General features: G+C 46.8%; 1 protein-coding gene across 1 annotated transcript in view; it reads right to left on the reverse strand.

Annotated features, from left to right (window-relative positions):
* Nucleotides 1–5,165, reverse strand: part of LOC145408416 (uncharacterized) — a 14,268-nt gene extending 9,103 nt beyond the window's left edge. Inside the window, exon 1 of the mRNA XM_080279144.1 lies at nucleotides 5,124–5,165. Coding sequence (XP_080135270.1) covers nucleotides 5,124–5,165 — 42 coding nt within the window. The remainder of the gene's footprint in view (nucleotides 1–5,123) is intronic.
* Nucleotides 5,166–27,480: the final 22,315 nt, after the last annotated feature.

A 27,480-nucleotide genomic window follows, 5' to 3' on the forward strand; every position in this document is an offset into this window, starting at 1 on the left:
CAGTCATTGCCTTCCATTCATTCAGTTCACCTCCCACCCTTCTCATCACTCGCCACGTATACCCGTGGATCATTTCGTGCCTGAAGAGGGTATTAGCTATCACCAACCCCTTCCCGGCACAAATGTCCACTAAAGCACTGCCATTCTTATCCATCTCTGCAGGCACACCCCACTCACCAGCTACTCCATCCACCTTCCCATTTCCTATTTTTCCATTCATATCTCCAATCAAAAACACTCCCTCATTCCTTTCAAACTTTTCCATGCACGCTTCCACATTTGTCCAGAACTCTTCTCTCACTCTGCTTGCACGATCTTGAATGTTTGGGTTGTCGCAAGAAATTAATACTAGAATGCTGCTAATCACGAAGGAGTAGAGCCCCATTTCATATTCTGCCATTGAGCTGCGTGAAATAACCTGTGAATGGCCGAAAATCTGGGTCATTTAGATGAAAAGAATGTGGCTTTAATATTTTCTTCTATGCCCCTTGAATCTTTGCAATAACTTTGCTTGGTAAAAGATATGGAAGAATGATTTGTAGCATATATTTATCTTTTTTTTATACATCAAAATGAATATACTGTGCAACCATGATATCTTCAGAATAATTCTCGGTTCTCTGATATAGGCCTGCACAAAACTGTATTGCAAAAACTTGAAGCGAGTGCATCTGCCTTGAGTGGTAAGATGGCCGCTAGGTTTGTACAATGGCTTCATTTCTACCTTATTCTGGACTCGAAAAAATACACAACTTGTTTAACTGACGTAATGTTTGGTAGGACAGTGCTTACTGCTTCTTTTGATGGTATTTTTTGGCCAGTCAGACGATTTTGTAAACAGGGAAAAGACGGGAAATACGAATTCCTCTTATAGCGGTATACTTTTAAAAGAACAGTCTTTGCTTTTGAAGATGGAACTTGGATAATGATACTCTTATTTTGTAAGTCTCAAAAGTATGTTGCAATAAAATCGTCCAGTGACGGAAAAAAAAAATGGATAAATGAGAAGAATCTAGAAGTCAAAAGTAGCCGAAATAACTCCCAGAACCAGTTGCTGTGGTGATCGCTGATTATTGTTTAGCACAATAAAGTCACCTCCTGTATTATATTTGATGTCTTCACATATGTTTCACTATGATGACTTTACCAGAGATCTTAAAATTTACTTAATATGTATTACAGTAGTCTCGTCTTCGTAGCCGAAAATGTGACGACCGAAAAGCGCGGGACGGAACGACACCTGTTGGATTGTCTTTACTCTTTAAGTTCGTGCAGTGAATATCGGCATTTTATTACGTTAACAGGTAATGTATGTGTATAGGTGATATATAGAATAATCTTGATTACTTATGGGTTTTACTTGTTTAAAAATATTGCGTGAAGAAAGGCGGGATTCCTGTAAAATAAGTGATGAAAACTGCCGCACCAGAACCCCCGGAATGACAGTAGAGAAGTGGCCAATGAAGTCATTTTTAAAGCTTAGTTTACAGACATACAGAGTTGTAGGAAGGGTAGCAGGTGTTCCTAGTATTTCTGGAGTAGTGTACGGCAGGGTGGGCAGAAGACTTATTTTTGGAAACCATTGTTAACGTACTGGAAGGCTTGTGTTCAATCGTGTTAACCTTGCAGACGAAATTCTGGTTTAATACATCCCGGAAGTTTCGTTTTTCTTGATTGAAAGGGATCCTGGATCAGAATATAATGGCAAACTTTGGTAGCTTGCATAAATTGTAGGCTAGACAGTGAACTGGTAAGTGTTATTAAATTTATAACAGGTTTGACTAGTTCTAGAAACTGTTGGAATGAGGAGAAACGTGCCGGTCTAGATTTAATACATAGTTGGCAGTCTGTTATTTTTACTGTTGTTATTATTATTAGTTTTGTAGGTAAGTAAGAAATAATGGTGTTTATGCCATTCCATATGTAGATCATGTGGTAAATAGATTTTTTTTTTTTTTTAATGACATGTTGAGGTTGGATATAATGAAAAAAATGACAGCAAAGAAAATATTTATGTCAGTGAGATGGAAACTATTTTGCAAGTTTATTTTTTTCAGCAACTAAAGAGCCTGAGTTTTATTTTTTCTTAGTACATATTCAAGTTCATATTTAGCCTAATTTGGATTTCCAACAGCATTAATGTTTTTCCTGGAGACATTCACAATAACTTATATGCAAAGGGTTGAAAGACTGCAGATGTAACTTATTAGGCTAACTTCACTTTGTCTTTTTCCCATTTTTTATTTCTTTTGTGAAAATTCTGGAGAGCTCCCATTCACAAATGTTGAAAGGTTTATAACTTTTTTTTTTTTTTTTTTTTTTGCTCAAATTTTTTTTACATAAATAATTATGATGCAAAGGTTGTCTGTGTTAAGTTTAGGAACTTGGATGAAAATGTCGGACTGCCATGCATATCATTTACATTTTTCTTTTCCCTCAGTAAACTAGCGCAAATGCATATAATTTACATTTTTTAAACCCCAGTAAACTGTAACCTAATTTTCATAGTGGCACTCTTAAAAAGTTGTAAAAATCTGTAACTTTGAAAGTATACATTATTAAAACATCAGTTTTACATGCAAGCAGTGGCAGAATGATGCCTGCCGTGTTAGGCTTGCAGGTTGATTCAGCTTTACAGTCAGTGTCACGGGTCATGTAATCTAACCCAACCTATCTGTATTTTATCCAACCTAACTTAATCTAACCCAGTATAACCCAGCTTAGTCTTACCTAACTGTTCTTAACCTAACCCTGCCTAATTAAACTTAACCCATCTTAAGCCAACGTAACCTAACAATCCACTCTAACCAGAACAACTTGGATACGAGTGGGTTTAGAGGCTGACTCAACCTGGCGCCCCACTGTAGGTAGACCATTATGTCAACAAATCTTGCTCGTGAGGAACGTATTATTTTTGCAGAATTTGGATACGATCTTTTGTAACATAGGCTAAACGATATTCCGCAGACTCTGGGCGTCATACAGTACATTATTTACAGTTATGAAAGATAATCCCTGTCATCAAATTTTCATCACTTGTTAATGGGAGCTGCCCTTCAGTTTGTTCCATTATTATTATTACTGTTATTCCTATATAATTATTTTTAGATTGAGATTATAGTACAAAGCATCATATAGCTACTGGTCACATATTAATCTTACAGTATTATCATTGTTGTGCTGAATGTTATATTATTTTTAGCCTGATAATGAATTCCAAAGTTTTTTCAGACATTAGTTTTGCATTATTATTATTGTTATTCTGGATGTAGTCATATCTGTTTGTAGATTAATAATGCATTCCAGTTTTCAGGTACAAACAGTCAACATGTAAGAGAGGTATTTATTTATTCGTATGTGTTTCTATATAATTACAGCATTCACTATACTGTATGTGTTTGAATATGTTATGTCCTTTATTTTGTACATTTTTCTGAGGCTTTGTGGTCAGAACACCCCAATTGGAGTGATGGTTGGGGTTTGTTGCTCACATAAACCGACTTGGGTAAGTAAGACTGGTCACCCTTTATGTTAAATATCGGGATGGAGTACCACACCAGTACCTTAGACCTGGGTCCATATTCTCTCTTCTGTTACTGTTATTGTAAGTGGTGGTGGTAGTAGTAGTAGCAGTAGTATTATATTATTATTATTATTACTGTTCAGTATTACAATTGTATTATTTTTACTAGGAACAGTAGTTGTGTGGTGTGGTTGTATTTTCTTTGTAGTTTTATTGTTACTGGGTATAATTTTTATTACAGGTATCATCATTATTGCTGTTGTCAGTGCTATTATTAATATTATTATTATTGTTACTGGGTATGATTATTATTACAGGTTTCTTCATTATAATTGTTGTCAGTGTTGTTATTAATATTATTATTGTTTCTGAGTAATTATTACTGTATTTTGTTACATTATTATTGTTGTCAGTGTTGTTATTGATATTATTACTATTATTTATTATTATTATTACTGTATTATTAGACTAACACTGAATCCAATTTCCAGATACAGTCAGCAGTTAACAAGCAAGAAGCATTCCAGCCACCACAATCTGGCACTGCTCCAGTTCCACGTCTTCCGTCCGACTCTCCAGTCAGCAGTATGAATAGCAGCACGTGTTACGTATGTTTCATTAAATTTTGTTTTCGTCCCCACAAACCACAGCACTTGCTGAGAGTTTCCTTCAGGGTTCGTCCCTGTTGCTTGTAAATACGGAATTATCTCTGCTTAGCCCTTTCTGTATCTGTTTTAATTTTTCCTAGCAAATGATGATGATGACATACATGGGGTCAGTTACTGGGGTTCTATTACCAGTTCTTAATATTTTGATTCACACTATTACTATTACCAGATAACATTAGCTGCCAGCTATTACTGTTACTACTTCTCTTACTTGCTGATTTATTGCTCTTACTATTGTTTCTGATACAGACCTTACGTGCAGAACATTTAAAGATAGCCCGAATACATAATACTTCATTGGGTGGATGGGGCTGAATCTTTTTTTGCTTGTGGACTGAGGGTGATGTTTGATATGATGGCACAGATATCTGCATGCCTTATTATTAATTTGTATTATGATGCACAGTGTCTTTTTATTTTATATATATGATATGTATTTACTGTTGTTCTTTTTGTTCATTTTTGAGCCTTATGAGATTTTCAGTTTTTGTATAAGACGTACCATATACCAGATGTTTATTATTATTTTTGTTGTGCGTTCTTCGGCCATCCAAGTTCCAATAATTATACTGTACCCAGTTTTTAACTTATATTGTCTTTTTTGTATAAGATGTGTATTTTTTGTCATTATTTTTGTTATTATTATTGGGCTGAGGTCATAGAGTGTGACCTAAGGTATAAAGGACTGAATAGGGAGGCTGCCAAAGTTCAAGCAGCATGGAGAGTTGCCGTTAGGTTAGGTGACCAAGGCCAACACATGCAGGCATGTTGGAACTTTTATAAATGGTATGATTATTGCTATTTAGCCTTCTTTGTCCTTGGAAGTAGGTGTCTGAAACACTGGGAACAGTTCTTTAAAACCAGTGGATGGCTGTGGTTTTTTCAGTGGAGGACTCATTGTCTAAAAAAAAAGTTGTCATTGCAGCCTTGACCTTCTGCATATGTAGCTGCTTGTACACACGCATGATCTCCATGAGCTTTGCCTTGCAGTGCAAAGCCCTCTGTGTCTGTGGGTTATGGTCTGCCCCCGAGTCAGTTTATGTTTGGCCACATCATTTATCTCTGCCAGGAGCATTGTTGGCAGGAATAGCTCCTCCTCAGGCTCCTCGATTATATCTTGTCTCTGTTCCTTGTCCAGGATGAACAGGTCATCCTCAGTATGCTCTTAGGTGTGGGAATTGAGGTCTGTCATGTCATCATCATCCACCTCCTCGAAGCCAGCCTCCGTGCCGGGGTAGTGATCTGGTGGCTTCATCATTGGGGAAACCATGGAAGCTTTGTGCCACTTCATGCCACAGTGCTTGCCATACACCATTCATGTTCGAGGATATCACTTCCTCCCCGGACAGTTCCATGTTTCAAGAGCTTGCTTAATAGTGAAACCTTTCCATACTCTGCTTCCCATCTTCTGTTGCTGTCACACACTCCTCCCGTTGTAGTCTGCTTTAAATGTTGTGATCATACCCTAGTCCAAGGGCTGTAGATGAGAGGTGGTGCTGTGTGGCAAAAACACAACCTTGGCATTCAGGCACACGTCCTCCAGTGTAGTAGGATGTCCTGGGGCATTGTCAGTCGCCAAGAGGCACTTGTCAGCAATGTTGTTCTTCATTTATTTCTCAGAAAAAAAAAAAAATAATAATAATAATAAAGTCCAATATGTAGTCTTGCAACAGCAACTGCATTACCCAGGCCTTTGAATCTGCTCACCACATGACTGACCATTCTGCTTCAAAGGCTCCACAAAAGCATGCAGAGTCTCTGAGTAGTACACTAGCAAGGGTTTGAGTTTGATGTCGCCCTCTGTATTGCCACCAAGAAGTACAGCAAAGCAATTCTTGCTGGCCGCAACTTTAGGTGCAGACTTTTCTTTCCTGGAGGTGTAGGTGTAAGAAGGCATTTTTTTTTTTTTCTAGGAGAGGCCAGTTTTATCCATATTAAAATCGTGCTCAGGGGAATATCCTCCATCCTTGATCATGTGTTTTCAAACTTCTCAGGGAACTCTGCTGCCGTATGTGTGTCCACAATAGCTGGCTCACTTTGGAGTGTCATGGTGTGTGGAAGTTTTCATGTTTCCTGAATTGTGCAAACCGTCCTCCGCATACCATGTTTTCACTCACTGGGTTAGCATGGACCTGCAGCCCTGCACCACTTGCGCCCTCACTCTTCCCACATGGGCTATCCCTCTCACCACCCTGGTTCACACCCTCACCAGCAGAAACTGTAGCATTGTTTTCGTTTTTGCACTTTTTCCATCATGAACGAGCCTTTTCTTGCACAGGAGCCATGGATAGTGGAATGTTGGCCTCATTCTGGTTCTCCACCCAGATATGTTGCAGCTGTTCCATTTTGTATTTCACATCACAGGAGCATGTTGCTTGGACTCGTGCAGTGGATGTAGAACCTGCTGTCATTTCTTGCACTTTTGTACTTGATTTCAGTATAGTGCATATGGCTGGGAATGAGAGGTTAAAGGCAGTACACAGCTCCGACATGCACTTCCCATGCTGGTGCTGTTGACACTCTCCAGTATCATGGTTAGAGGAATAGGTATCCACATGCTTGCATGTTATTTACTATTTACTATGATGTATTATTGCCTTGTACTGTTTTGGTCAGTAAACTAACTACTACTACTATAGACAAGGTAGCTCCGAGCACGACAGCAGCGCAAAATAGAGTGAGCGAGGAAGACGGGATTTGAATGGAGTGCAGGAAGGGGAGGGTTGCACATTAGGGTTATAACTAGAAGAAAAATAATTAGCCTGCAGCAGGAATTGATGAGCATTTTGCTACCTAATACGTATATAATAGTCACTGCTTAATTCCATCAAAAAATCCCCCACACCAAATAAAATTGTTTTGCAAAAAACACAAAAATTGTATAACATAGGGTGCATACTACATAATTACAGTGTATTTGTTGCCACAAACTTCACATCTAGGTATGTCCTTCTTGCACTTTCCACTCAACTTCTCCATCAATTTTATTGCCCTTTCAGCAATGATGTTGGCCCTTGATATGTTCAGAGCAGATCTTTCCTTGCTTCAGTGGGTTTGAAGGCACTTCAGTACACTAGGGAACTTGAGTTCTTTATCGCTGATCAGTAGGTTTTCATAGGACATCTCTTTGAAGTTCTCATCAGAAAACCACGGCTCTTGCCATCCATAGGCAATAAAGCGTGCTGGTATCTCCAGTATGCCTTTCCAGTTGAGACGCCGAAAGTACGCGATTAGGGTGCAAATTGCCCTTGAATTCCAGTGGGTGCTATGTAATGAGGGTGTTTCCTCCATTTGATTTCTGGAAATGCCCCTTGTTCCCTGCAGAATTGGAATGCTTTGCACAATTCATACAGGAATTTTAAGTCGTCTCTCCATCCCGGGTTTTCACCCATTTCCATATTCTTACTTGCTTCAAAAGAACTTTATAGTTCCGCATACTTTCCAGTCAGTTCCTCATCAAACTCGTAACTCAGATTTGGCTTAGTGGAAACCTTCGTCACAAAGAAGTCCAAAACATGTTTCATGATCCTGTCCAGTATATGATGCTGACATCCAGTATATTGTGGTTTGTCCAAACCCTTTTCAGTAATTTCTGTATCCTAACCACAACACCATTCATATGTCCTGTGTTTACAGCCATTGTACCACAGATGATCATTTTAATACTTGACCAGGCATTATATTCATCTAGAACTTTCTAAGGGCCATTGAAAATATCTTGAGCTGATCCACTGCTAGATTTTATGATTCCCAAACTGATCTTCATAGTTTTGCTTTGAAGGCAGACTACCTGGTACTCACTACTGGATAATTTTTTTTTCCATCAAAATACAAAAAATAGTTTTTCCTCTTCTTGTAGTAGCAATTTGATTATATCCTTCTGTTTTTCTCCAGCCCTGACAACACGACACCATAGACCAGATTGTTTAGGTGTGGAAACAGGGATGCCTTCATTACCGAGAGTTGAACACAAACTAGATGCTTTATTAGTTGACAGCGAATGACCTGTTACCAATTTCGTTGCATGGTATGTTGAAGATGTCATCTTCCTTGTACTTGGGGCTTCTTCATTGTTACTGTTCTCTGTATCACTTGTGGAGACACTTGAAGTAGTGTCTTCAGTTTCAATCTCATATGATGTACCAACTTGCTGTGTTATTGGAGGATCACTTGTTTCACGTTGTTTTCACCTTTTTGATGAATGGAGTGTGGATAATGCTGCAAGTTTGTGTAGTGTATCAACTTTTTCACCAGATGTAACTTGTTTATGATACAGTTCCCTAGCTTCCCGGCAAAGCCACACCACATCGGCTTTGGTTATGTCGAAAAGATTTTTCACCTCGTTTTGAAACACTTCTTTTGGTCTTCTTTAGTAGCTTTCATATTCACTGATCAGTTTGTTCAGCAGTGCTTTAATCACGTGTTGACTCGATGCAGGAAAACTAAACTTTTGCCCTAACTGGATTAGTTTGCCATATATTAGCTGAATCCTGCTTTTCTTAAGTGTCTTCTCTTCTAATAACACATGGTACCTTCCCAAAATATCACATTTTGAAGGCATTCTGACATAGTCAGTCAAACTTCCTATCCTGAGTAGATTACACCGCTTCAGATAATTTGACTTTGGCAGGTTTGCACACCATTTCTTTGCGTTCTTCATGACAGAATCACTAGATTTGAATTATGCCATGGTATTGCTGTTAGGTACCCTGCAGATACAAATATAGTAGAAATATATCGATGTTGACTGAACAGCACAAATTGTAAAAAGTGTGCAAATTTAGCCCAATGGAAAATGTTTCTGTGGGGAGACTTTTTTAAGGCAAATGCAAAACCAACATTATATTTGTGATGTTTACATTAAAGTTCATCACACAGAATAGCAGGGTTTTTAAAATTAGGGAAAATAATTTTTTGTCATAACCCTATTGCACGTTGCTCACAGACTCTTTCTCCGTGCATCTGCGTTATGTCCCAGCTTATTTTGCATAGGGCTGTGGCACACCTTTTGAAAATCCTTTCGGCTCTGACATTTTTCTCGTAACTGTGGAATTGTAAAGCTCAGATGGCTGAAATTGGGTCTAAATTGTCCTAGCTTGAATCACTGGTTTTTCTTCTAATGAAGGCTTGTATAGCAGGACCTACCTGTATTTATTATTATTACTCTGTCTTCCATTCTTCAACCTTCTAATGATCTTACCATTGAAGTGTGTTCTTAGGTGGACCTGTGTTTATTATTATTACACAGTCTCCCATATTATATCCTAACGATTATACCATTTGAAGCGTTTAATTCAGCATACATGACTCCATTGTATAATTATTGCCCTAAACTTAACCCTTACAATCCCTGTGTTTTTCCATTATCTTGCAACTTACTGATGGTTTTTACTCAGTCTAGGGCCACTTATTTTATGCACAGTTTAGGGAAGGTATGGTTCTGGAGGGGGAGAGGAGGAGGAGGAGGATGGGAAGACCAAGGTTGAAATGGATGGATGGAGTGGAGGGAGATATTAGGGGGGGTGGGGTGAGTTTGAGGTGGGGCAGCCAGAAAGTGGAGGACAGGGCGACATGGAGATTTGTTTGTGGCCACCCTTTGCTGAATGAAGGCATCTGGTGATATGATAGATATAGATAAATCAGTCTGTTTGTTAGTGTTAATGAATGAGGCATCTAACCCTTCTGCAACAGTAGTTTCTACAAAGCTGAATATGATCATTTGGCAGTAGCAAAAACAAAACTAGGTCATTGTAGTTCATGGGTTAAGGACATACTCCAGTAAATGGGGACAGAAATCTACAGTACCTAACAATACTCATTTCATTCAAACTTGGCCTAAAACGGCCCTCTTTCCTCTATAGCCGAGTTTTAACAGATTCCATGATTATTTGATGCTAGTCATGAAGAAGTTATATGGAAAGAATATAGAGCCATGGTATTGTCTTATTCTGCCATAGACCTTCATGAAATAAGCTGCAGGAGGATGAAAATGTGGGCTGAATTAAGGTGAAGTGAGTATAAGCAACATTATGGGGTTACTAAATCTGTGAGGTGCTACCCTTCTTGTGTGGTTGCATAATTTTATTTTGATAATTTTTATGCAGTTTTTAAGGGATGAGGCGGAGGGTTGCATTAAGCCCTCAGTTTGGGTGTACCCAATTTGCATTCAACACATTTTCTGTAGGGTGATGACTCCTGACATGCCTTGGTTAACCGGGGAGAAAAAAGTATGTGCAGGAAAATTCCAGAAGTTTGCCCACATACTGGGCCATCCCTCCAAAATTCCACTGTCTGATCCTGTAGAGGCATGTTTATCTCACCTAGAATAAGGAAAATATTGTGTATTTATAGGGTTTTGCTAAAACAAAGTAACATGAGTAAATTTATGGGATGTGAAATAGTCTGTTTACACTCGATCATCTGGTCACAAACACAAACGTACTGACTGGCACAAACATCACTTGTTGCGTGCTTCATGTCCCACACTTCACCACCACCTACTGTGCACTTTTTCTTCTGTGAACATTATTTTTCAGTAAAACAAATGGTCACAAATCAACACAAGTATAATTATGGGATGTAAAGTGGTCTGTTTACACTATTAGCTTCCCTCAACACACACACACACACACACACACACACACACACACACACATCTCATCACCACCACCACCACTCATTATGTATTTTTTCTTCCTTCAACTAAGTTTTTTTTGCAAAGACTGGCAAGTACTGGCGGTTCATTTTTAGTACCACTATCGGTGCAAACAGTACCATTTTGGGTTAGTGCGGTTACTGGTACTGCTGATACTTTTTTTTAGCTATTTCCTTAGCGGTAGTGATAATTGGTACTTTCTGGTGAGAATCTGTAACTTTTAGAAATAGTGTCTGGCAGCGACAATGGACTCAGATGGATGCCACCCATGATTGATGAATTGCTGAACAGCATTGTATGCCCTGCTAACAACCCTAAGTTCAAACTGGCAGAGAAAGCTGGAGTGGCTTATCAACGACACTCTCTGCCTGGAAAAAATGAAGAGAGCGTAACAAACCAATTAGTCGGTTGGAGAAAGCCAGGAACGAAGAAGAAGACACGCAGTGTCAAGGAACTCGAAGCAGAACAGTCTAAAGAGTACAGGGTCAAGGTGGAAGGCTATTTCAAAGCATTGTATGACGGCAGAAAGAAAAGCAAGGACACTGGGAATCTGGTGAGAAGTTTCCTGGAAGAGAGGCCAGAGAAAGACATAACAGCCATGTGTTCCCACGGAAAGCATTGTTGGATTTATTCATTAGGTTCAACACAGCGATCCCCTCCAGTGCAGTGTTGCTGTTTTGTGGAATTTTGTCTGCTAATGTGGAAAAACAAATGAAAGACGAACATGGACATGAACAGGTGGATGTCATTCCACATGTGTGGAATTTTTTTTTTTTACTCACTACTCTCTTGTTATTTTTTAGGAATAAAGGGGATTTTATCATCGTTGGGAGGCATTAACCCCTTAAACGCGGTTCGTCGCATTTGCGATTTTAGTTAATTTTGAATAACCGCGGGCAAGCAGGTTCAAGCTGGTATTGTCTGTCAGTACCGCCACCCTTTAGCTACTATTAGCACACTTGACCTTTGTACCACTGACCTCCGTTGTTGCCAAGTATCTTTTTTTTTTTACCCACCCATGCACCGCGGCCCGGCCACCCTCGCCATGATATATGGCAGCGCGCGGACTGCTCAGACATGTCAATATGCGTCTTCCTCTCGCAAGCACTTTATGCTGATTGGAAACGCTTGTTTCCCCAGTTGTCACACTAGCTTTTTTTCACTCGGTTTGCCCCTGTTTAGCGTCAGTTTACCGCATTCTTTGAAGGTGACACCATGTCAAATTCTAGCTCTTCCGAGTCAGTGCCTTCCAGCCCTCCGAAAAAGGGCTTTGTGACCTCTACCCTGTCCAAACCCTTACTAAGGAGTGCAAAGGGCCTGAGTGAGTCTGCTATAGGCCTAGAATTACTGAAAGCCTCTTGGACTACGGTAGTGACGTTGCGGTGTTATCGAGCCTTGCTGAATCAGACACTTTATCGAGTGCTGAGTCTGAGGTGCAGGAAGAGACAATTCCTGTGCCTAGCACCTCATCAGGCAAGGCTCCAGTGCAGAAGGGAGTGGCGTATGGTAAGGGGGCCAAGAGGAAGCGAAGTGGTGACCCCGGTTCCCAGCCATTGTTCTCCTCAGGCCGGCCATTGTCCCCTACCCCAGGTCACGCCGCCGCCATACCGCCTCGCACCCCCAGCCCCATTCTCTCGTCATCTTCGTCTGCTGTGCTTTCTCCTGAGTCTTCGGAGTCTCCTTCACCACCTCGGAAGGGAAGTAGGCAGTCTGGTTTTCGTAGAGGTTTTCGTAGGCCCTGTGTTCATGCTGGCATGAGTAGGAAAGTGTCTCCTAGTGGTAAAATTAGTGGTAAGGTTTACCGCACTAGGCAACTCACCACCCAGGCTACTGCGAGTGACCTTGAACCTTCTCCAACTCTCCCCACCACCACCACCACCACCACCACCACCACCACCACCACCACATAGGCACGACCTAGCTTACCCACTGCCACACGGCCTGCCTCACCCCCCGCCACACCCACCCACTCCCAGCCTAGGCAGGGCACTCTGGACCCCTTCGTGTGGTCTGAGGGCTCTGATTTTGTGCCAGAGGATCTGCCCTTTGATTCCACTGGGTGTGGGTAACGAAGTCATGGAGCAGATTTGTACCGAGACGAACAGGTACGAAGGACAATGTGATGCAGTTCGTCAAGGTGAAGGTGCAACGCCATCCACGTTGCGGATGGCAGCATGGGTTCCTGTGACGATCCGGGAACTATTTGTATTCATTGGCTTGATGCTTCTGATGCCACATAACTGGAAGCACAAGCTCGAGGAGTACTGGAGTGCTGACAATCTTTGCCCCACACCCATCTTCAACAAGTACATGACTCAGGATCGTTTCAGGCAACTCATGACGTACCTTCACTTTGCCAACAACGATAAGCCTTCCCGGACTGACCCCCCTATGGAAAGTGAGGGGAATCCTGAACATGATCAAGGACAAGTTTATGACGTTCCTTCGGCCCTTCAAGAAAGTAGTGATCGACGAGTCCTTGGTTTTGTTCAGGGGCCGTCTTCGGTTCGTGCAGTATATTCCAAGCAAACGCCACCGCTTTGGAATAAAGTTTTTCGTGCTGTGCGACTGCAAGACGGGGTTCATCCTAGACTTCGTTATCTACACCGCCAGCAATGTGGACTTGGACAAGACTGACCCCCTTGGATTCTCTGGCTCTGTGGTGAAAGTGCTACTGGAAAAGTACTTTAGCGGGAATCATGTCCTGTATACGGACAATTATTATACAGCTCCCAAACTCGTCATGTACCTTTCAGAGCACGGTGTCGGATCCTGTGGCACTGTCAGGAGCAATAGGGCACACTACGCTGCCTTCCCCGAGGCTGAAAGATCAAAGCGGGGAGACGTGCACCTGAAGAAATCCGATAAGATGCTGGCGATACGGTGGCACGACAAGAGGATCGTCAGTCTGCTTACCACAGTCCACAAGGGGGAAATGCAAGCCACAGGGAAGGTCGACAGAAGGACTGGTGATCCTGTGATGAAGCCTGATGCTGTAATTGACTACAACGTCAATATGCGGCTGGTGGACAAGTCCGATATGATGATCGGAGAGATTGACTGCCTGAGGAGGAACCGTCGCTGGTACAGGAAGGTGTTCTTGCACTTGCTGGATATGTGCATGCTGAATGCCTTCATCCTGTATAAGATCAAGAACAGGAAGCCAGCTAACTACTCTCTCAGGCGGTTTTCTAAGACTTGTGTCTATCAGCTGCTTCAGCGTTTTGGGCAGGTACTGCCATCAGGTCCCAGGCGCCACTCACAGACACCTCCAGACCGCCTACAGTGCCAGGACTACCTTCAGCAACACCGCCTGGAGCCACTGCCTAGCACTGCCAAGAGGGGGAAAGCACTGAGGAGGTGCCATGTTTGCAGCCACACTACCCGGCAAGAAAGAACCTTTAGACGCACCTCCTTGCAGTGCAAAGAGTGTCAAATTCCCCTGTGCGCTTACCTGTGTTTCTTTGACTACCACAGCCTGAGTAGATATTGAAAATAAGGGTAAAAATATGTAAATAATACTGAGAGTGACAGTGATACTAGTGTTTAGTTTTCTTGTACGTACTGACAGTGACAGTCTGTTGAGTGTAAATTAGTGTATGTAGTTGTAAAAGCACTGACAGTGACAGTGATTTCATTGTAAATTATTGTACATAGTAATAATATAAGTATTGAGAGTGACTGTCACTCCAGTGTAAGAAGTTGAAAGCATATTTTTCTATTATATGTTATGACAGTGACAGTTTGGTGTGTAGAAAATATTATTTTTATAAGTAATGACAGTGACACTGATGAATAAGGCACTAAACTGACAGCGAGAGTGAAAGTGAGCGATAGAAATGAAGTGCGAGCGCCCGACAGGAGCGAGAATAAAGTGACTGGCGAAGGCAGAATAAAATCGCACTGCGGTGGTCTTTCTCATTCCCGTTTCACAATACTGGCAGTGACAGTGATTTTTATGGCCGTAATAGGGCCATGCGAGCCTTTGGGAAGTACTATGAAGGAAAATAATGTAGTATACGTGTTTTTAGCTGTGAAAAGGGAAATGTTTGTTCAGTGATGGGAAGACTGCCGCCGCGCTGCATGTCGGCCGTACGCTCTGTTGATTGTAGCCTTATTTTCAGTACTTATTGTACAAATACGGATTCCAAACTACCTGTACGTTGTAGTATAAAGTGTACTGTGACAGATTGAGGCTGTGGTAGAGGGGAAACCGGGTTGCTGGAGGTGTGAAAGTGAAGATTTTGTTACCCAACTTTGCAAGTCTCCACAAGTCCTTGGGTAGTCCACAAAGGCTCAACACCTGTCGCTGGAGAAAGCTGAATGTAAGTACTATCTGCCATAAAAATTATAATGTTCTAGGGTTAATCTCTGATTTTTGGCAAATATTTTCCTACAGGTACTCAGACCGCGATACAACCCCGCCACACAGGGGGGGTCAGCTTGCCACGGCCGCGTTTTAGGGGTTAACATGAATTGTTATTTAAACTTTTCACAGTTAAACTAATGAATATGTAGTACAGTATTTGTCTACAAAACTGTCAATTAAAATAAGGAAGAATACATCGTGGATTGCAGTCTACCTGCACCCATCAGGCGACATCAGTAATTCTCACAAAAAAAATTGTTTACAAAAGACATGCCAAACATAAGCATTCCACACATACTTTATAGGCTAACAGTAAAGAATGTTGTGAATCGTGCGCTGTTCATCTACTAGAAAACTTGGTTGTGGATAAACTTTCTTGTCTCTGAATTGGTTATTAATCAGAATTTGCTGAATTATTAACAATCTCATCATCATCCAGTCCTACATTGCCCCACGAGGAGCGTAGGAGCCCGGGGCTAGGCAGTTGGTCCCGACATTTAAGATGAGAGTGACCAGCCTCACTCATCCCAGAGTGGCATTACATGAGCAGTCAACCCCAACCATCCCTTGGATATAAACCTTCACTGGCTCAATCCGATTGGAGCGCAATAATTACCCACTAAACCACCAAGTGCCAAAATTTGGTTACATGGTTACCACCCAGCTTGTCGCTCATTGTAGAGTCACCCACAGTCTGAAGGAAGTGAAAAGAATGAAGGAAAAAAAGACAGAAGAGGGAGTGTAAAATCGCCCGTAGGCAGAAGGGCAAGGAAAGAATGAAGGAAAGACAAGAGAATGGAAGGAAAGAAGGATGGAGAGGAAAGGACAGACACCTGAGAGCAGCACAACATCAAGTGAGTGGATGGTGAGCGCCCCCACCTACCACAAATTCTTAATCATTTACTGTCCTTACACTTAAATGATAATAGGTCTGATGTCATTATACCCTCTCCTCCAGTATTCACGGTATGACAGATTTTATGGTAGTTATACCAACAACACATTCCTCCGTCATCCTGGTTACTAAATGAGAACATGTGGAATAATGACTGCACACCAGTGTGGAATTCACGACACCTCTGCTTCAGTGCAGCAGTAGAACAAGTGTTCTCAATGGTAAAAGGTGCCTTTAAACCAAAATGTGCAGGACTGAGGTATGATCACTTCGAAATGTTTGTATTTTTGATGGGAAATAAATAATACGGAAGTACAGTACAAATGTTGAAAATGGGAATATGTGGAAAGTGGTGCGCTGCTGAATGATAAGTTTTGTAATGCAAGATGCAACACCTATTAAAAAGTTTAAATTTAAACCTTTACGCCCCAACTATTCTGGTACAGTACTGAGATTTTTGTATAGGCTTGGTTAACAGAAGACTGAAATAGTTAATAAAAAAAGTACCACTTGGAAGTACCAGAATCGCAACCACTGGTACTTTTCAAAGTTGTAACGTCATTGCTACCGCCAGTACTGTTTTTGACCAATACCTCTATTGCTACTGCCAGTACCTTTTTTAATTGAAAATACTGCTTGCCCACCTCAGGTTTTTTGTTACTTTTTGCTGTCGAAATAGTTTTTCACCTACCTCTAGGTAGATAAGTCATCATCTGAAGATACTCATGCCCAGACACCCAAATATTGCACCATCACCTGTCATGCTGTGTGATCACCACCTATTTTACCTCTTTATACATTCGAATTAAATCATTTTTTACGCCCAGTGATGTTCGTAGAGGTTGTATACATACTACAATCACAATAGGTATGATCAAGAGGGCCAAAGGGAGGACTGGGAAAATTTTGGAATTTCACCATCCCAGGTAGCCATATACCATGGGTTTCAAATGTCATGATTTGCATGTTTCCGTTTGTATGAAAAAATTCCTGGATACACCAGTCATGTGAATTAAGAGTACAATGTGTGTGAGTATGGGCAGTGTAAACTGGAGAGAAAGGGTTGCTTGATAGCACTGGGGAGGATGATGTGGAGGTGATTAATAAATGGCCACCCCTTTTGAGATTAAGACATCTGGCTACATGTAGGTAGATGGGTTCCAAGAATAATTTCATATTATATAATTACATGTAATCTGAGTGTGGCTTGAGAAAGTAGGGTTATGTGTGAGGTTAATAAAATTTTGTTAAGTCATCTGAATGTGTTCATTTTCTGATAATGAATAGGACTTTTACTAACCAAAGGATTAATTGAATAAATTAGATGTGGAAATACGTGAATAAAGAAGCGACAGCGATCTTTCCTTGCCATTGCAGTATGGTGAAGACAGACAGATACAGTACTGTATTGTCCATCTTAAAATGCCATTTCAGCACTGATTTTCCCAAATTAATTCTAATTTATTCAAACCCAACTCAAAATTATCCTGATTTAGCTTAATCTCGGTTATTTTAGTTAGGTTTACGACTGAAGAGTTGAGAGGAAGAATGGGACTGGAGTGTAATGATGTGTGATGAGAAGGGGTAGCTTGAGATGGTTTGGGCATGTGGAGAGAATGGGGGATGACAGTTGGGTGCAGAAAGTGAGAAGTGTAAATGTTGGGGGTAGGGTTGTGCGAGGCAGACCGCAAAATACCTGCAATGAGGTCGTAGCATGTGACCTCAGGGATAAGGCACTGAATAGGGAGGCTGCCAAAGATCGAGCAGCATGGAGAGCCACCATTAGTTGACCAAGGCTGATGCATGCAAACAAGTTGGGGGCTTTACAAATGATATGATATGATACCATTATTTCACCTAACTTCTCCTAACCTAACTTAAATTTTCGTAATGTAACCTAATTTATTGAGCTAACGTAAACATTTGTAACCTAACCTAATTTATTCAAACCTAACTTTATCTAAAGTAATTTATTAAACTAATTTACCATAGCCTAATTTACCATGTTTTATTATACCCTAACTAACCTTATCATAACCTAATCTACCCAGTTTTATCCTAACCTAGCAAAAGTTATCCATGCCTAACCTAGTTTATCGTAATTAACATATCTCAGTCGTAATCTGCTGGTTTTGGGCCTTATGTCATATCACATCACTTATAAAGGCTCCAACATGCTTGCATGTGTCAGCCTTGGTCACCTAGTGGCAGCTCTCCACACTGCTCAATCTTGAGCAGCCTCTCTATTCAGTTCCATATCCTTGAGGTCACACTCTATGACCTCATCCCAGGTCTTTTTTGGTCTGCCTCTCACAGCCCTACCCTTGATGTTCACACTACTCACTTTCTGCACCCAACTGTCATCCCTTATCCACTCCACATGCCCAAACTATCTCAATCTACCCCTCCTCATCATGACCAATACATTCTAATGCCATCCTTCTTGTCAAATAATTGTGCTGCTATCATATTGCAGTGCTAGAGGTCCCACTATCCCTGACATAACTAGTATTTTCTTTATTTATTGACAGATCCTTGCCAGACTTGAAAATGCACTTCTGTACAGTTAAACATTGATTGCTGTTAATTGTTTACCAAACTTAACGATAACCCCTAAACACACTGGAGGGACTGGATCAGCAATATTTCCCGATTATGGGATCCCGATCATGAACCAGACTTCCCTTTCTTCTCATATCTCATAACTTTGTAAGCCAGTATACCTGTCAGTTTATTTTTTCGTTGAATATAAAATTCTTACAGTTAACCTTTCCCAACCATAGATTTCTGTTCGTGTGAATACAACACTTCTCGCTTCTCATTCATTTAGTATGTTTTGTCTTAAATAGTAAGTCACCACATCACTTCACTGTATTCTGCATTACTGCCATGGTCGGATCAATATGCTACTTTCATCATTGGTATCTACTGATGCGCTTTGTGAGTGAGTGTGGAATGCAGGAGTGTTTATTACCATTTCATGACCTATAATTTTAGCTGTGTTATGACCATTTGTTCTAATGAAAAACTGAGTTGAAAGAAGAAATTGTGCATAGTAAGTTGTGGTGATGAAGTGAGAGAAGAGAAGCATGCAGCAAGCAGTGTGTGTGTGAGTGTTTACATTTTTGTACATGTGTATGTGTTTGCCTGTGGCCAAATGATCGAGGGTAAGCAGACTATTTCACTTCCTGTAGTTATAGCCATGTTGACCTTTGACCATTTGTTTTAGCAGAATCCTATAAGAACACAGTGTTTTTTCTGTTGAGTGGGGTGAGCATGTGTCCTCATGGGTTGACAGTGGCACCTTTGGGGGATGGTTGCAGATGTGGGCAGACTCCTGGTATTTTCCCCATACATACCCGTTTTTTTTTTCCCCTGCATTTACTGAGAAGTGTTGGGGGTCATCATCCCACAGAAAATGTGTTTAGTGCATATTGGGTACACCCTAATTTTGGATTTACTGTAGTGCATTAAATAGGATGTAGATCAGAAGCATTATTGTATTCCACCCCTGAACTGCATAAAATAAACCACGAAAGTATGAAAATCTGGGTCAAGTTCAGTGAAAGAAATTTAGTAATGTAATAATATTGAAGGATTTACATTGTTTTACCAATGATTGTGTTTTAACCCTTATTGTTCTGTATCGTATTTGAAGGGAAGATGAGCCATAGCATAAATTGACTGGTCTTCATAATGACCCTCCAGTAATTGTTAGGCATTCATCCTTTTCTGTTCTTTTCATCTTCCTCCTCCCCCTCTTCTTAATATCATCATCATCACTGTATTATTGTTTTTACCAGAGCACGTATGGCTGCTTTTATTCTTACAACTGCCAGATGGTTTTATAGAGCTTAGGAGAGACTTTTAGAACTAGAGCAGTAAGATATGCCATAGCCTTTATTAACCCCCTTCACCTCTAGGGGTCCTTTTCAAGCCTAATTAAATCATCCGTTGGCAGCAAGAATTAAATACAAGGAACCATTGTATTGAAGGGACAGTGCATAGTTTTGTGATGCATTGTCTGGGGAAAACATGTGATAAAAGCTAGTTTTATTTTGTATGTTGTCATTGTTCCAGAAAGCTTGTTTGTTATTGAAATCAGTCTGATTGTCTATCTGTAGCCAGACACCATAATCCAGTAAGGGGTGGCTGTTTGTCTTTGAGTAGTTCTTTTACGGGAAGGGGCACTAACTCTCCGCCAACCCACTTGCTGGTGTGTAGGGAACATGTATGGGTTGATTATATGGTTACCACCCAGCGTTGTAAATGGTTTCCCGGCTTACAGGAAACCATTTCACTTGTCACTCAATGTAAAGCCACCTGTAAAGGAAAGAAGAGTAATAAAAAGTGAGAGGAAAGATGGGAGAAACAGGAAGAAAGGAGAGACACAGAAAAAAGTGATAAAGATGGAGGAAGAAGTGGGCAGCACTAGATAAATGAGTGGATGATTGTCACCACCACCTACCACCTTATTTATATTATTAGTTTATTATTATTTATTATTATTATTATTATTATTATTATTATTATATTATTATTACAATTATTATTGTTATTTTTATTATTACCCTAGTATTGTTTTAACTTATTGTTGAAGTATCATTATTACTTTTACTTATTATTTTATTTAGATATTTATTTACATATGCATCGTTTTGGGAGATAACGTAAAATGATTGTTTTGCCGATAGGTATGTTGTGCAGTGAGTTTTGTTGTGCAGATTGTTTTTGTGTACAAGTCAGACCTCAGTTAAAATCCTCTCTCTCTCTCTCTCTCTCTCTCTCTCTCTCTCTCTCTCTCTCTCTCTCTCTCTCTCTCTCTCTCTCTCTCTCACTCTCATAATGTAAAAGTGCATCATATTTTGAGGATTGAGTATGTGTTTCAGGGTGCCCATCATCCACTCACTTAACGTAGTGCTGTGTTTGGGTGACTTTATGCTGAGTGACATCACGAGTGGTTTCCTGTAAATCAGAAAAATTTACCAGGTTATGTTGTAATCATATAACCAAATGACCCCTGGCGGTTTAGTGGGTTAAGGTACTCCAAGTGGATTGAGTCTGTATTATTGTGATAGCTTTAAAAAGTTGGGGAAATGCATAATATTGAAGTTATTAATTATACAACCTTTTCAATTACACACACACACACACACACACACACACACACACATTCTTCTTCTTCTTCTTCTGTGTACTGAATGTGTTCATTAATGTTGTTTAACAGTTTGAGTTTATTTAAATAACTGGTGTCCTTAGCCTCGGTTACCAAGACATCGTCCACATATCCCTGCTAGGTTGCATCCCTACCTATGATTCTTTTATAGTAGTCAGCCTGTAACGCTTACATATATACAGCAGGCAAGTCATAATGGAAAAAATTGGCGAGCCCGTGACCAGACCCTTCTGTTGCCTATATTCCTCTCCATTGAAAGAAAATGATGTGTATTTAATGCATTTCAATGTAGTCGGATGTTGGTAATTGAAGACAAGGAGCTACCATTACCTTGCCTAGCCAAGCCTTGCCCAGCCCAGCTTGGTACCTGCTTAGCTCATCAAAACCCAGGCCCTACCAAGCCCAGCCCAGGCCCTGTTCAGGTCTGCCCAGCAGGAATGGGTCCAAGTACAGGCTACTGTACTTAAGTCCAAGTTCAAGTACCAGGAAAATTTTCAAGTACAAGTACAAGTACAGCCCTTTTCCAATTTACTTAAGTCCAAGTCCATGTCACTGTACTTAAGTACAAGTACTTTATATCATACAAAAGTGCTCCTGTTTCGTGGAAGGAAATTAAATGATCATCACATTCTAAAGGTTAAGTTATTAAGGTAGAAAGTAGCGTATTAGAATTTAAGTATACTTTATTAATCAAACCATTTCTTCTGTGACAGAATATTAACATAAGAATCAATATTTCAGGAGTAATATCTATCTATCTATCTATTGCCAGACACCTCAATCCCGTTTGGGGTGGCCACAAACAAATCGCCTCCAAGTCGCCCTGTCCCCCGCCATTTCACTGCCCTGCTCCCAACTCACACCCCCCTCTGACTAAATATTGCACTTGAGGTTGACAAAAGGCAAACCATTTATTTCTAATTAACTACATAATATATATATATACCTTTAAAAAGTCCAATAGAATATATAAATTTTTGTTAAATATAATGTACTTGATTGTACTTGAAAGTACTTGGTATTTTTTCAAGTACTTAGGGTCTGAGTACAAGTACAACCAAAATTTTAAACTCCAAGTACAAGTACTGTACATGGACCCAACCCTGCTGCCCAGCCCCAAGCTCTGCCAGAGTCCAGCCGAGGCCTTGCCCGTTCCAGCACAGTCCAGCCCAGCCCAGCCGAGGCCATGCCCATTCCAGCACAGTCCAGCCCAGCCTAGCCCAGCCTAGCCCAGGCCCTACTCTGCCCAGCCTCTACCCTGCCCAACCCAGGCCCTGCCTTGCCCTGCCCTGCCCTGCCCTACCCAGCCCAGCCCAGGCCCTGTCCTGCCCAGCCAAGTCCAGCCAAGGCCCTACCCTTCCCAGCCTAGCCCTGCCCTGCCAAGCCCAGGCCATGCCCTGCCTGGTCTTGCCCGGCCTTGCCATGCCCACCCCAGCCTAGTCCAGGCCCTGCCCTGCCATGCCCTGCCAAGCCCAGCCCAGCCCAGCCCAGCCCAGGCCAAGCCCTGCCAAGTCCAGCCACAGTCCAGGCTCTGCCCTGCTCAGCCCAGCCTTGCCCTGCTCTGCTCTGCTCAGCCCAGCCTTGCCCTGCTCTGTTCTGCTCAGCCCATCCCTGCCCTGCTCAGCCCATCCCTGCCCAGCCCATCCCTGCCCTGCTCAGCCCAGCCTAGCCTTGCCCTGCTCTGCTCTGCTCTGCTCAGCCCAGCCCAGCCCAGCCCAGCCCAGCCCAACCCTGCTCAGCCCAGCCCTGCCTTGCCCTGCCTTGCTCAGCCCAGTCTTGCCCTGCCCTGCCGTGCTCAGCCCAGTCCTGCCCTGCCGTGCTCAGCCCAGTCCTGCCGTGCTCAGCCCAGTCCTGCCCTGCCCTGCTCTGCTCTGCTCAGCCCTGCTCTGCTCTGCTCTGCTCTGCTCTGCTCTGCCCTGCCCAGCCCTGCCCTGCTCAGCCCAGCCCTGCCCTGCTCAGCCCAGCCCTGCCCTGCTCAGCCCTGCCCTGCCCTGCCCTGCCCTGCTCTGCCCAGCCCTGCCCTGCCCTGCCCTGCCCTGCTCTGCCCAGCCCTGCCCTGCCCTGCCCTGCCCTGCCCTGCTCAGCCCAGCCCTGCCCTGCCCTGCCCTGCTCAGCCCAGCCCAGCTCTGCCCTGCCCTGCCCTGCTCAGCCCTGCCCTGCCCAGCCCAGCCCTGCCCAGCTCAGCCCTGCTCAGCCCAGCCCTGCCCTGCTCAGCCCAGCCCTGCTCAGCCCAGCCCTGCCCTGCTCAGCCCAGCCCTGCTCAGCCCAGCCCTGCCCTGCTCAGCCCAGCCCTGCTCAGCCCAGCCCAGCCCTGCTCAGCCCAGCCCTGCTCAGCCCAGCCCAGCCCTGCTCAGCCCAGCCCAGCCCTGCTCAGCCCTGCTCAGCCCAGCCCAGCCCAGCCCTGCTCAGCCCAGCCCTGCTCAGCCCAGCCCTGCCCTGCCCTGCCCTGCTCAGCCCTGCCCAGCCCTGCCCTGCCCAGCCCTGCCCTGCCCTGCCCTGCCCTGCCCTGCCCATCCCTGCCCTGCCCTGCCCTGCCCTGCCCAGCCCATCCCTGCCCAGCCCATCCCTGCCCTGCTCAGCCCAGCCTAGCCTTGCCCTGCTCTGCTCTGCTCTGCTCTGCCCTGCCCAGCCCAGCCCAGCCCTGCTCAGCCCAGCCCTGCTCAGCCCAGCCCAGCCCTGCCCTGCCCAGCCCAGCCCAGCCCAGCCCTGCCTTGCCCTGCCTTGCTCAGCCCAGTCTTGCCCTGCCCTGCCGTGCTCAGCCCAGTCCTGCCCTGCCCTGCTCTGCTCTGCTCAGCCCTGCTCTGCTCTGCTCTGCTCTGCCCAGCCCTGCCCTGCTCAGCCCAGCCCTGCCCTGCTCAGCCCTGCCCTGCTCAGCCCTGCCCTGCTCAGCCCAGCCCTGCCCTGCTCTGCCCAGCCCTGCCCTGCCCTGCCCTGCCCTGCTCTGCCCAGCCCTGCCCTGCCCTGCCCTACCCTGCCCTACCCTGCCCTGCCCTGCTCAGCCCAGCCCTGCCCTGCCCTGCTCAGCCCTGCCCTGCCCTGCCCTGCTCAGCCCTGCCCTGCTCAGCCCTGCCCAGCCCAGCCCTGCCCAGCCCAGCCCTGCTCAGCCCAGCCCTGCCCTGCTCAGCCCAGCCCTGCCCTGCTCAGCCCAGCCCTGCTCAGCCCAGCCCTGCTCTGCTCAGCCCAGCCCTGCTCAGCCCAGCCCTACCCTGCTCAGCCCTGCTCAGCCCAGCCCTGCTCAGCCCAGCCCAGCCCTGCTCAGCCCAGCCCTGCTCAGCCCTGCTCAGCCCAGCCCAGCCCTGCTCAGCCCAGCCCAGCCCAGCCCTGCTCAGCCCAGCCCTGCCCTGCTCAGCCCTGCCCAGCCCTGCCCTGCCCAGCCCTGCCCTGCCCTGCCCTGCCCTGCCCAGCCCTGCCCTGCCCAGCCCTGCCCAGCCCTGCCCTGCCCAGCCCTGCCCTGCCCAGCCCTGCCCAGCCCAGCCCTGCCCAGCCCTGCCCAGCCCTGCTCTGCCCTGCTCAGCGCCCTGCCCTGCTCTGCCCTGCCCAGCCCAGTCCAGCCCTGCCCTGCCCAGCCCAGCCCTGCCCTGCTCAGCCCTGCCCTGCTCAGCCCAGCCCTGCCCTGCTCAGCCCTGCTCAGCCCAGCCCTGCTCAGCCCAGCCCAGCCCTGCTCAGCCCAGCCCAGCCCTGCTCAGCCCAGCCCAGCCCTGCTCAGCCCAGCCCAGCCCTGCTCAGCCCAGCCCAGCCCTGCTCAGCCCAGCCCTGCCCAGCCCTGCCCTGCTCAGCCCAGCCCAGCCCTGCCCTGCCCTGCCCTGCCCTGCCCTGCCCAGCCCTGCCCTGCCCAGCCCTGCCCTGCCCAGCCCTGCCCTGCCCAGCCCTGCCCAGCCCAGCCCTGCCCTGCCCAGCCCTGCCCTGCCCTGCCCAGCCCTGCCCTGCCCAGCCCTGCCCTGCCCAGCCCTGCCCTGCCCTGCCCAGCCCTGCCCTGCCCTGCCCTGCTCTGCTCTGCCCTGCCCTGCCCTGCTCAGCCCAGCCCTGCCCTGCCCTGCTCTGCCCTGCCCTGCTCTGCCCTGCTCTGCCCTGCCCTGCCCAGCCCAGTCCAGCCCAGTCCAGCCCAGTCCAGCCCTGCCCAGCCCTGCCCAGCCCTGCCCTGCCCAGCCCAGCCCAGCCCTGCCCTGCCCATGCTCTGCCCTGCCCATGCTCTGCTCTGCCCGGCCCTGCCCTGCCCATGCTCTGCTCTGCCAGGCCCTGCCCTGCCCAGGCCCTGCCCTGCATTGCCCTGCCAAGCCCAGGCCCTGCCCTGCATTGCCCTGCCAAGCCCAGGCCCTGCCCTGCCCTGCATTGCCCTGCCAAGCCCAGGCCCTGCCCTGCATTGCCCTGCCAAGCCCAGGCCCTGCCCTGCATTGCCCTGCCAAGCCCAGGCCCTGCCCTGCATTGCCCTGTCAAGCCCAGGCCCTGCCCTGCATTGCCCTGTCAAGCCCAGGTCCTGCCCTGCCCAGCCCAGGTCCTGCCCTGCCCAGCCCTGCCCTGCATTGCCCTGCCAAGCCCAGCCCTGCCCTGCATTGCCCTGCCAAGCCCAGGCCCTGCCCAGCCCAGCCCTGCCCAGCCCTGCCCTGCCCTGCCCTGCCATGCCCAGCCATGCCATGCCCTGCCCAGCCATGCCCTGCCATGCCCAGCCATGCCCTGCCCTGCCCAGCCATGCCCTGCCCTGCCCAGCCCTGCCCTGCCCAGCCCTGCCCAGCCCTGCCCAGCCCTGCCCAGCCCAGGACTGCCCTGCCCTGCCCAGCCCTGCCCAGCCCAGGACTGCCCTGCCCTGCCCAGCCCAGGACTGCCCTGCCCTGCCCTGCCCAGCCCAGGACTGCCCTGCCCTGCCCTGCCCAGCCCAGCCCAGCCCAGGACTGCCCTGCCCTGCCCTGCCCTGCCCAGCCCAGGACTGCCCTGCCCAGCCCAGGACTGCCCTGCCCTGCCCTGCCCAGCCCAGCCCAGGACTGCCCTGCCCTGCCCTGCCCTGCCCAGCCCAGCCCAGGACTGCCCTGCCCTGCCCAGCCCAGGACTGCCCTGCCCTGCCCAGCCCAGGACTGCCCTGCCCTGCCCAGCCCAGGACTGCCCTGCCCTGCCCAGCCCAGGACTGCCCTGCCCTGCCCAGCCCAGGACTGCCCTGCCCTGCCCAGCCCAGGACTGCCCTGCCCTGCCCAGCCCAGGACTGCCCTGCCCTGCCCAGCCCAGGACTGCCCTGCCCTGCCCTGCCCAGCCCAGCCCAGGACTGCCCTGCCCTGCCCAGCCCAGCCCAGGACTGCCCTGCCCTGCCCAGCCCAGCCCAGGACTGCCCTGCCCTGCCCAGCCCAGCCCAGGACTGCCCTGCCCTGCCCAGCCCAGCCCAGGACTGCCCTGCCCTGCCCAGCCCAGCCCAGGACTGCCCAGCCCAGCCCAGGACTGCCCTGCCCTGCCTAGCCCAGCCCAGGACTGCCCTGCCCTGCCCTGCCCAGCCCAGGACTGCCCTGCCCTGCCCTGCCCTGCCCTGCCCAGCCCAGCCCAGCCCAGGACTGCCCTGCCCTGCCCAGCCCGGCCCTGCCCAGCCCGGCCCTGCCCAGCCCGGCCCTGCCCTGCCCAGCCCGGCCCAGGACTGCCCTGCCCTGCCCAGCCCAGCCCAGGACTGCCCTGCCCTGCCCAGCCCAGCCCAGGACTGCCCTGCCCAGCCCAGCCCAGGACTGCCCAGGACTGCCCTGCCCTGCCCAGCCCAGCCCAGGACTGCCCAGCCCAGCCCAGCCCAGGACTGCCCAGCCCAGGACTGCCCAGCCCAGCCCAGCCCAGGACTGCCCTGCCCTGCCCAGCCCAGCCCAGCCCTGCCCTGCCCAGCCCTGCCCTGCCCAGCCCTACCCTGCCCAGCCCAGCCCAGCCCAGCCCAGCCCAGGACTGCCCTGCCCTGCCCTGCCCTGCCCAGCCCAGCCCAGCCCAGGACTGCCCTGCCCTGCCCAGCCCAGGACTGCCCTGCCCAGCCCAGGACTGCCCTGCCCTGCCCAGCCCTGCCCTGCCCAGCCCTGCCCTGCCCAGCCCTGCCCAGCCCAGCCCTGCCCAGCCCTGCCCAGCCCAGCCCAGCCCAGGACTGCCCTGCCCTGCCCAGCCCAGCCCAGGACTGCCCTGCCCTGCCCAGCCCAGCCCAGGACTGCCCTGCCCAGCCCAGCCCAGCCCAGCCCAGGACTGCCCTG

The sequence above is a fragment of the Coenobita brevimanus genome, chromosome 77, assembly GCF_032717465.1.
Source record: "Coenobita brevimanus isolate Jiangsu-jjx chromosome 77, ASM3271746v2, whole genome shotgun sequence".
Taxonomy (NCBI): domain Eukaryota; kingdom Metazoa; phylum Arthropoda; class Malacostraca; order Decapoda; family Coenobitidae; genus Coenobita; species Coenobita brevimanus.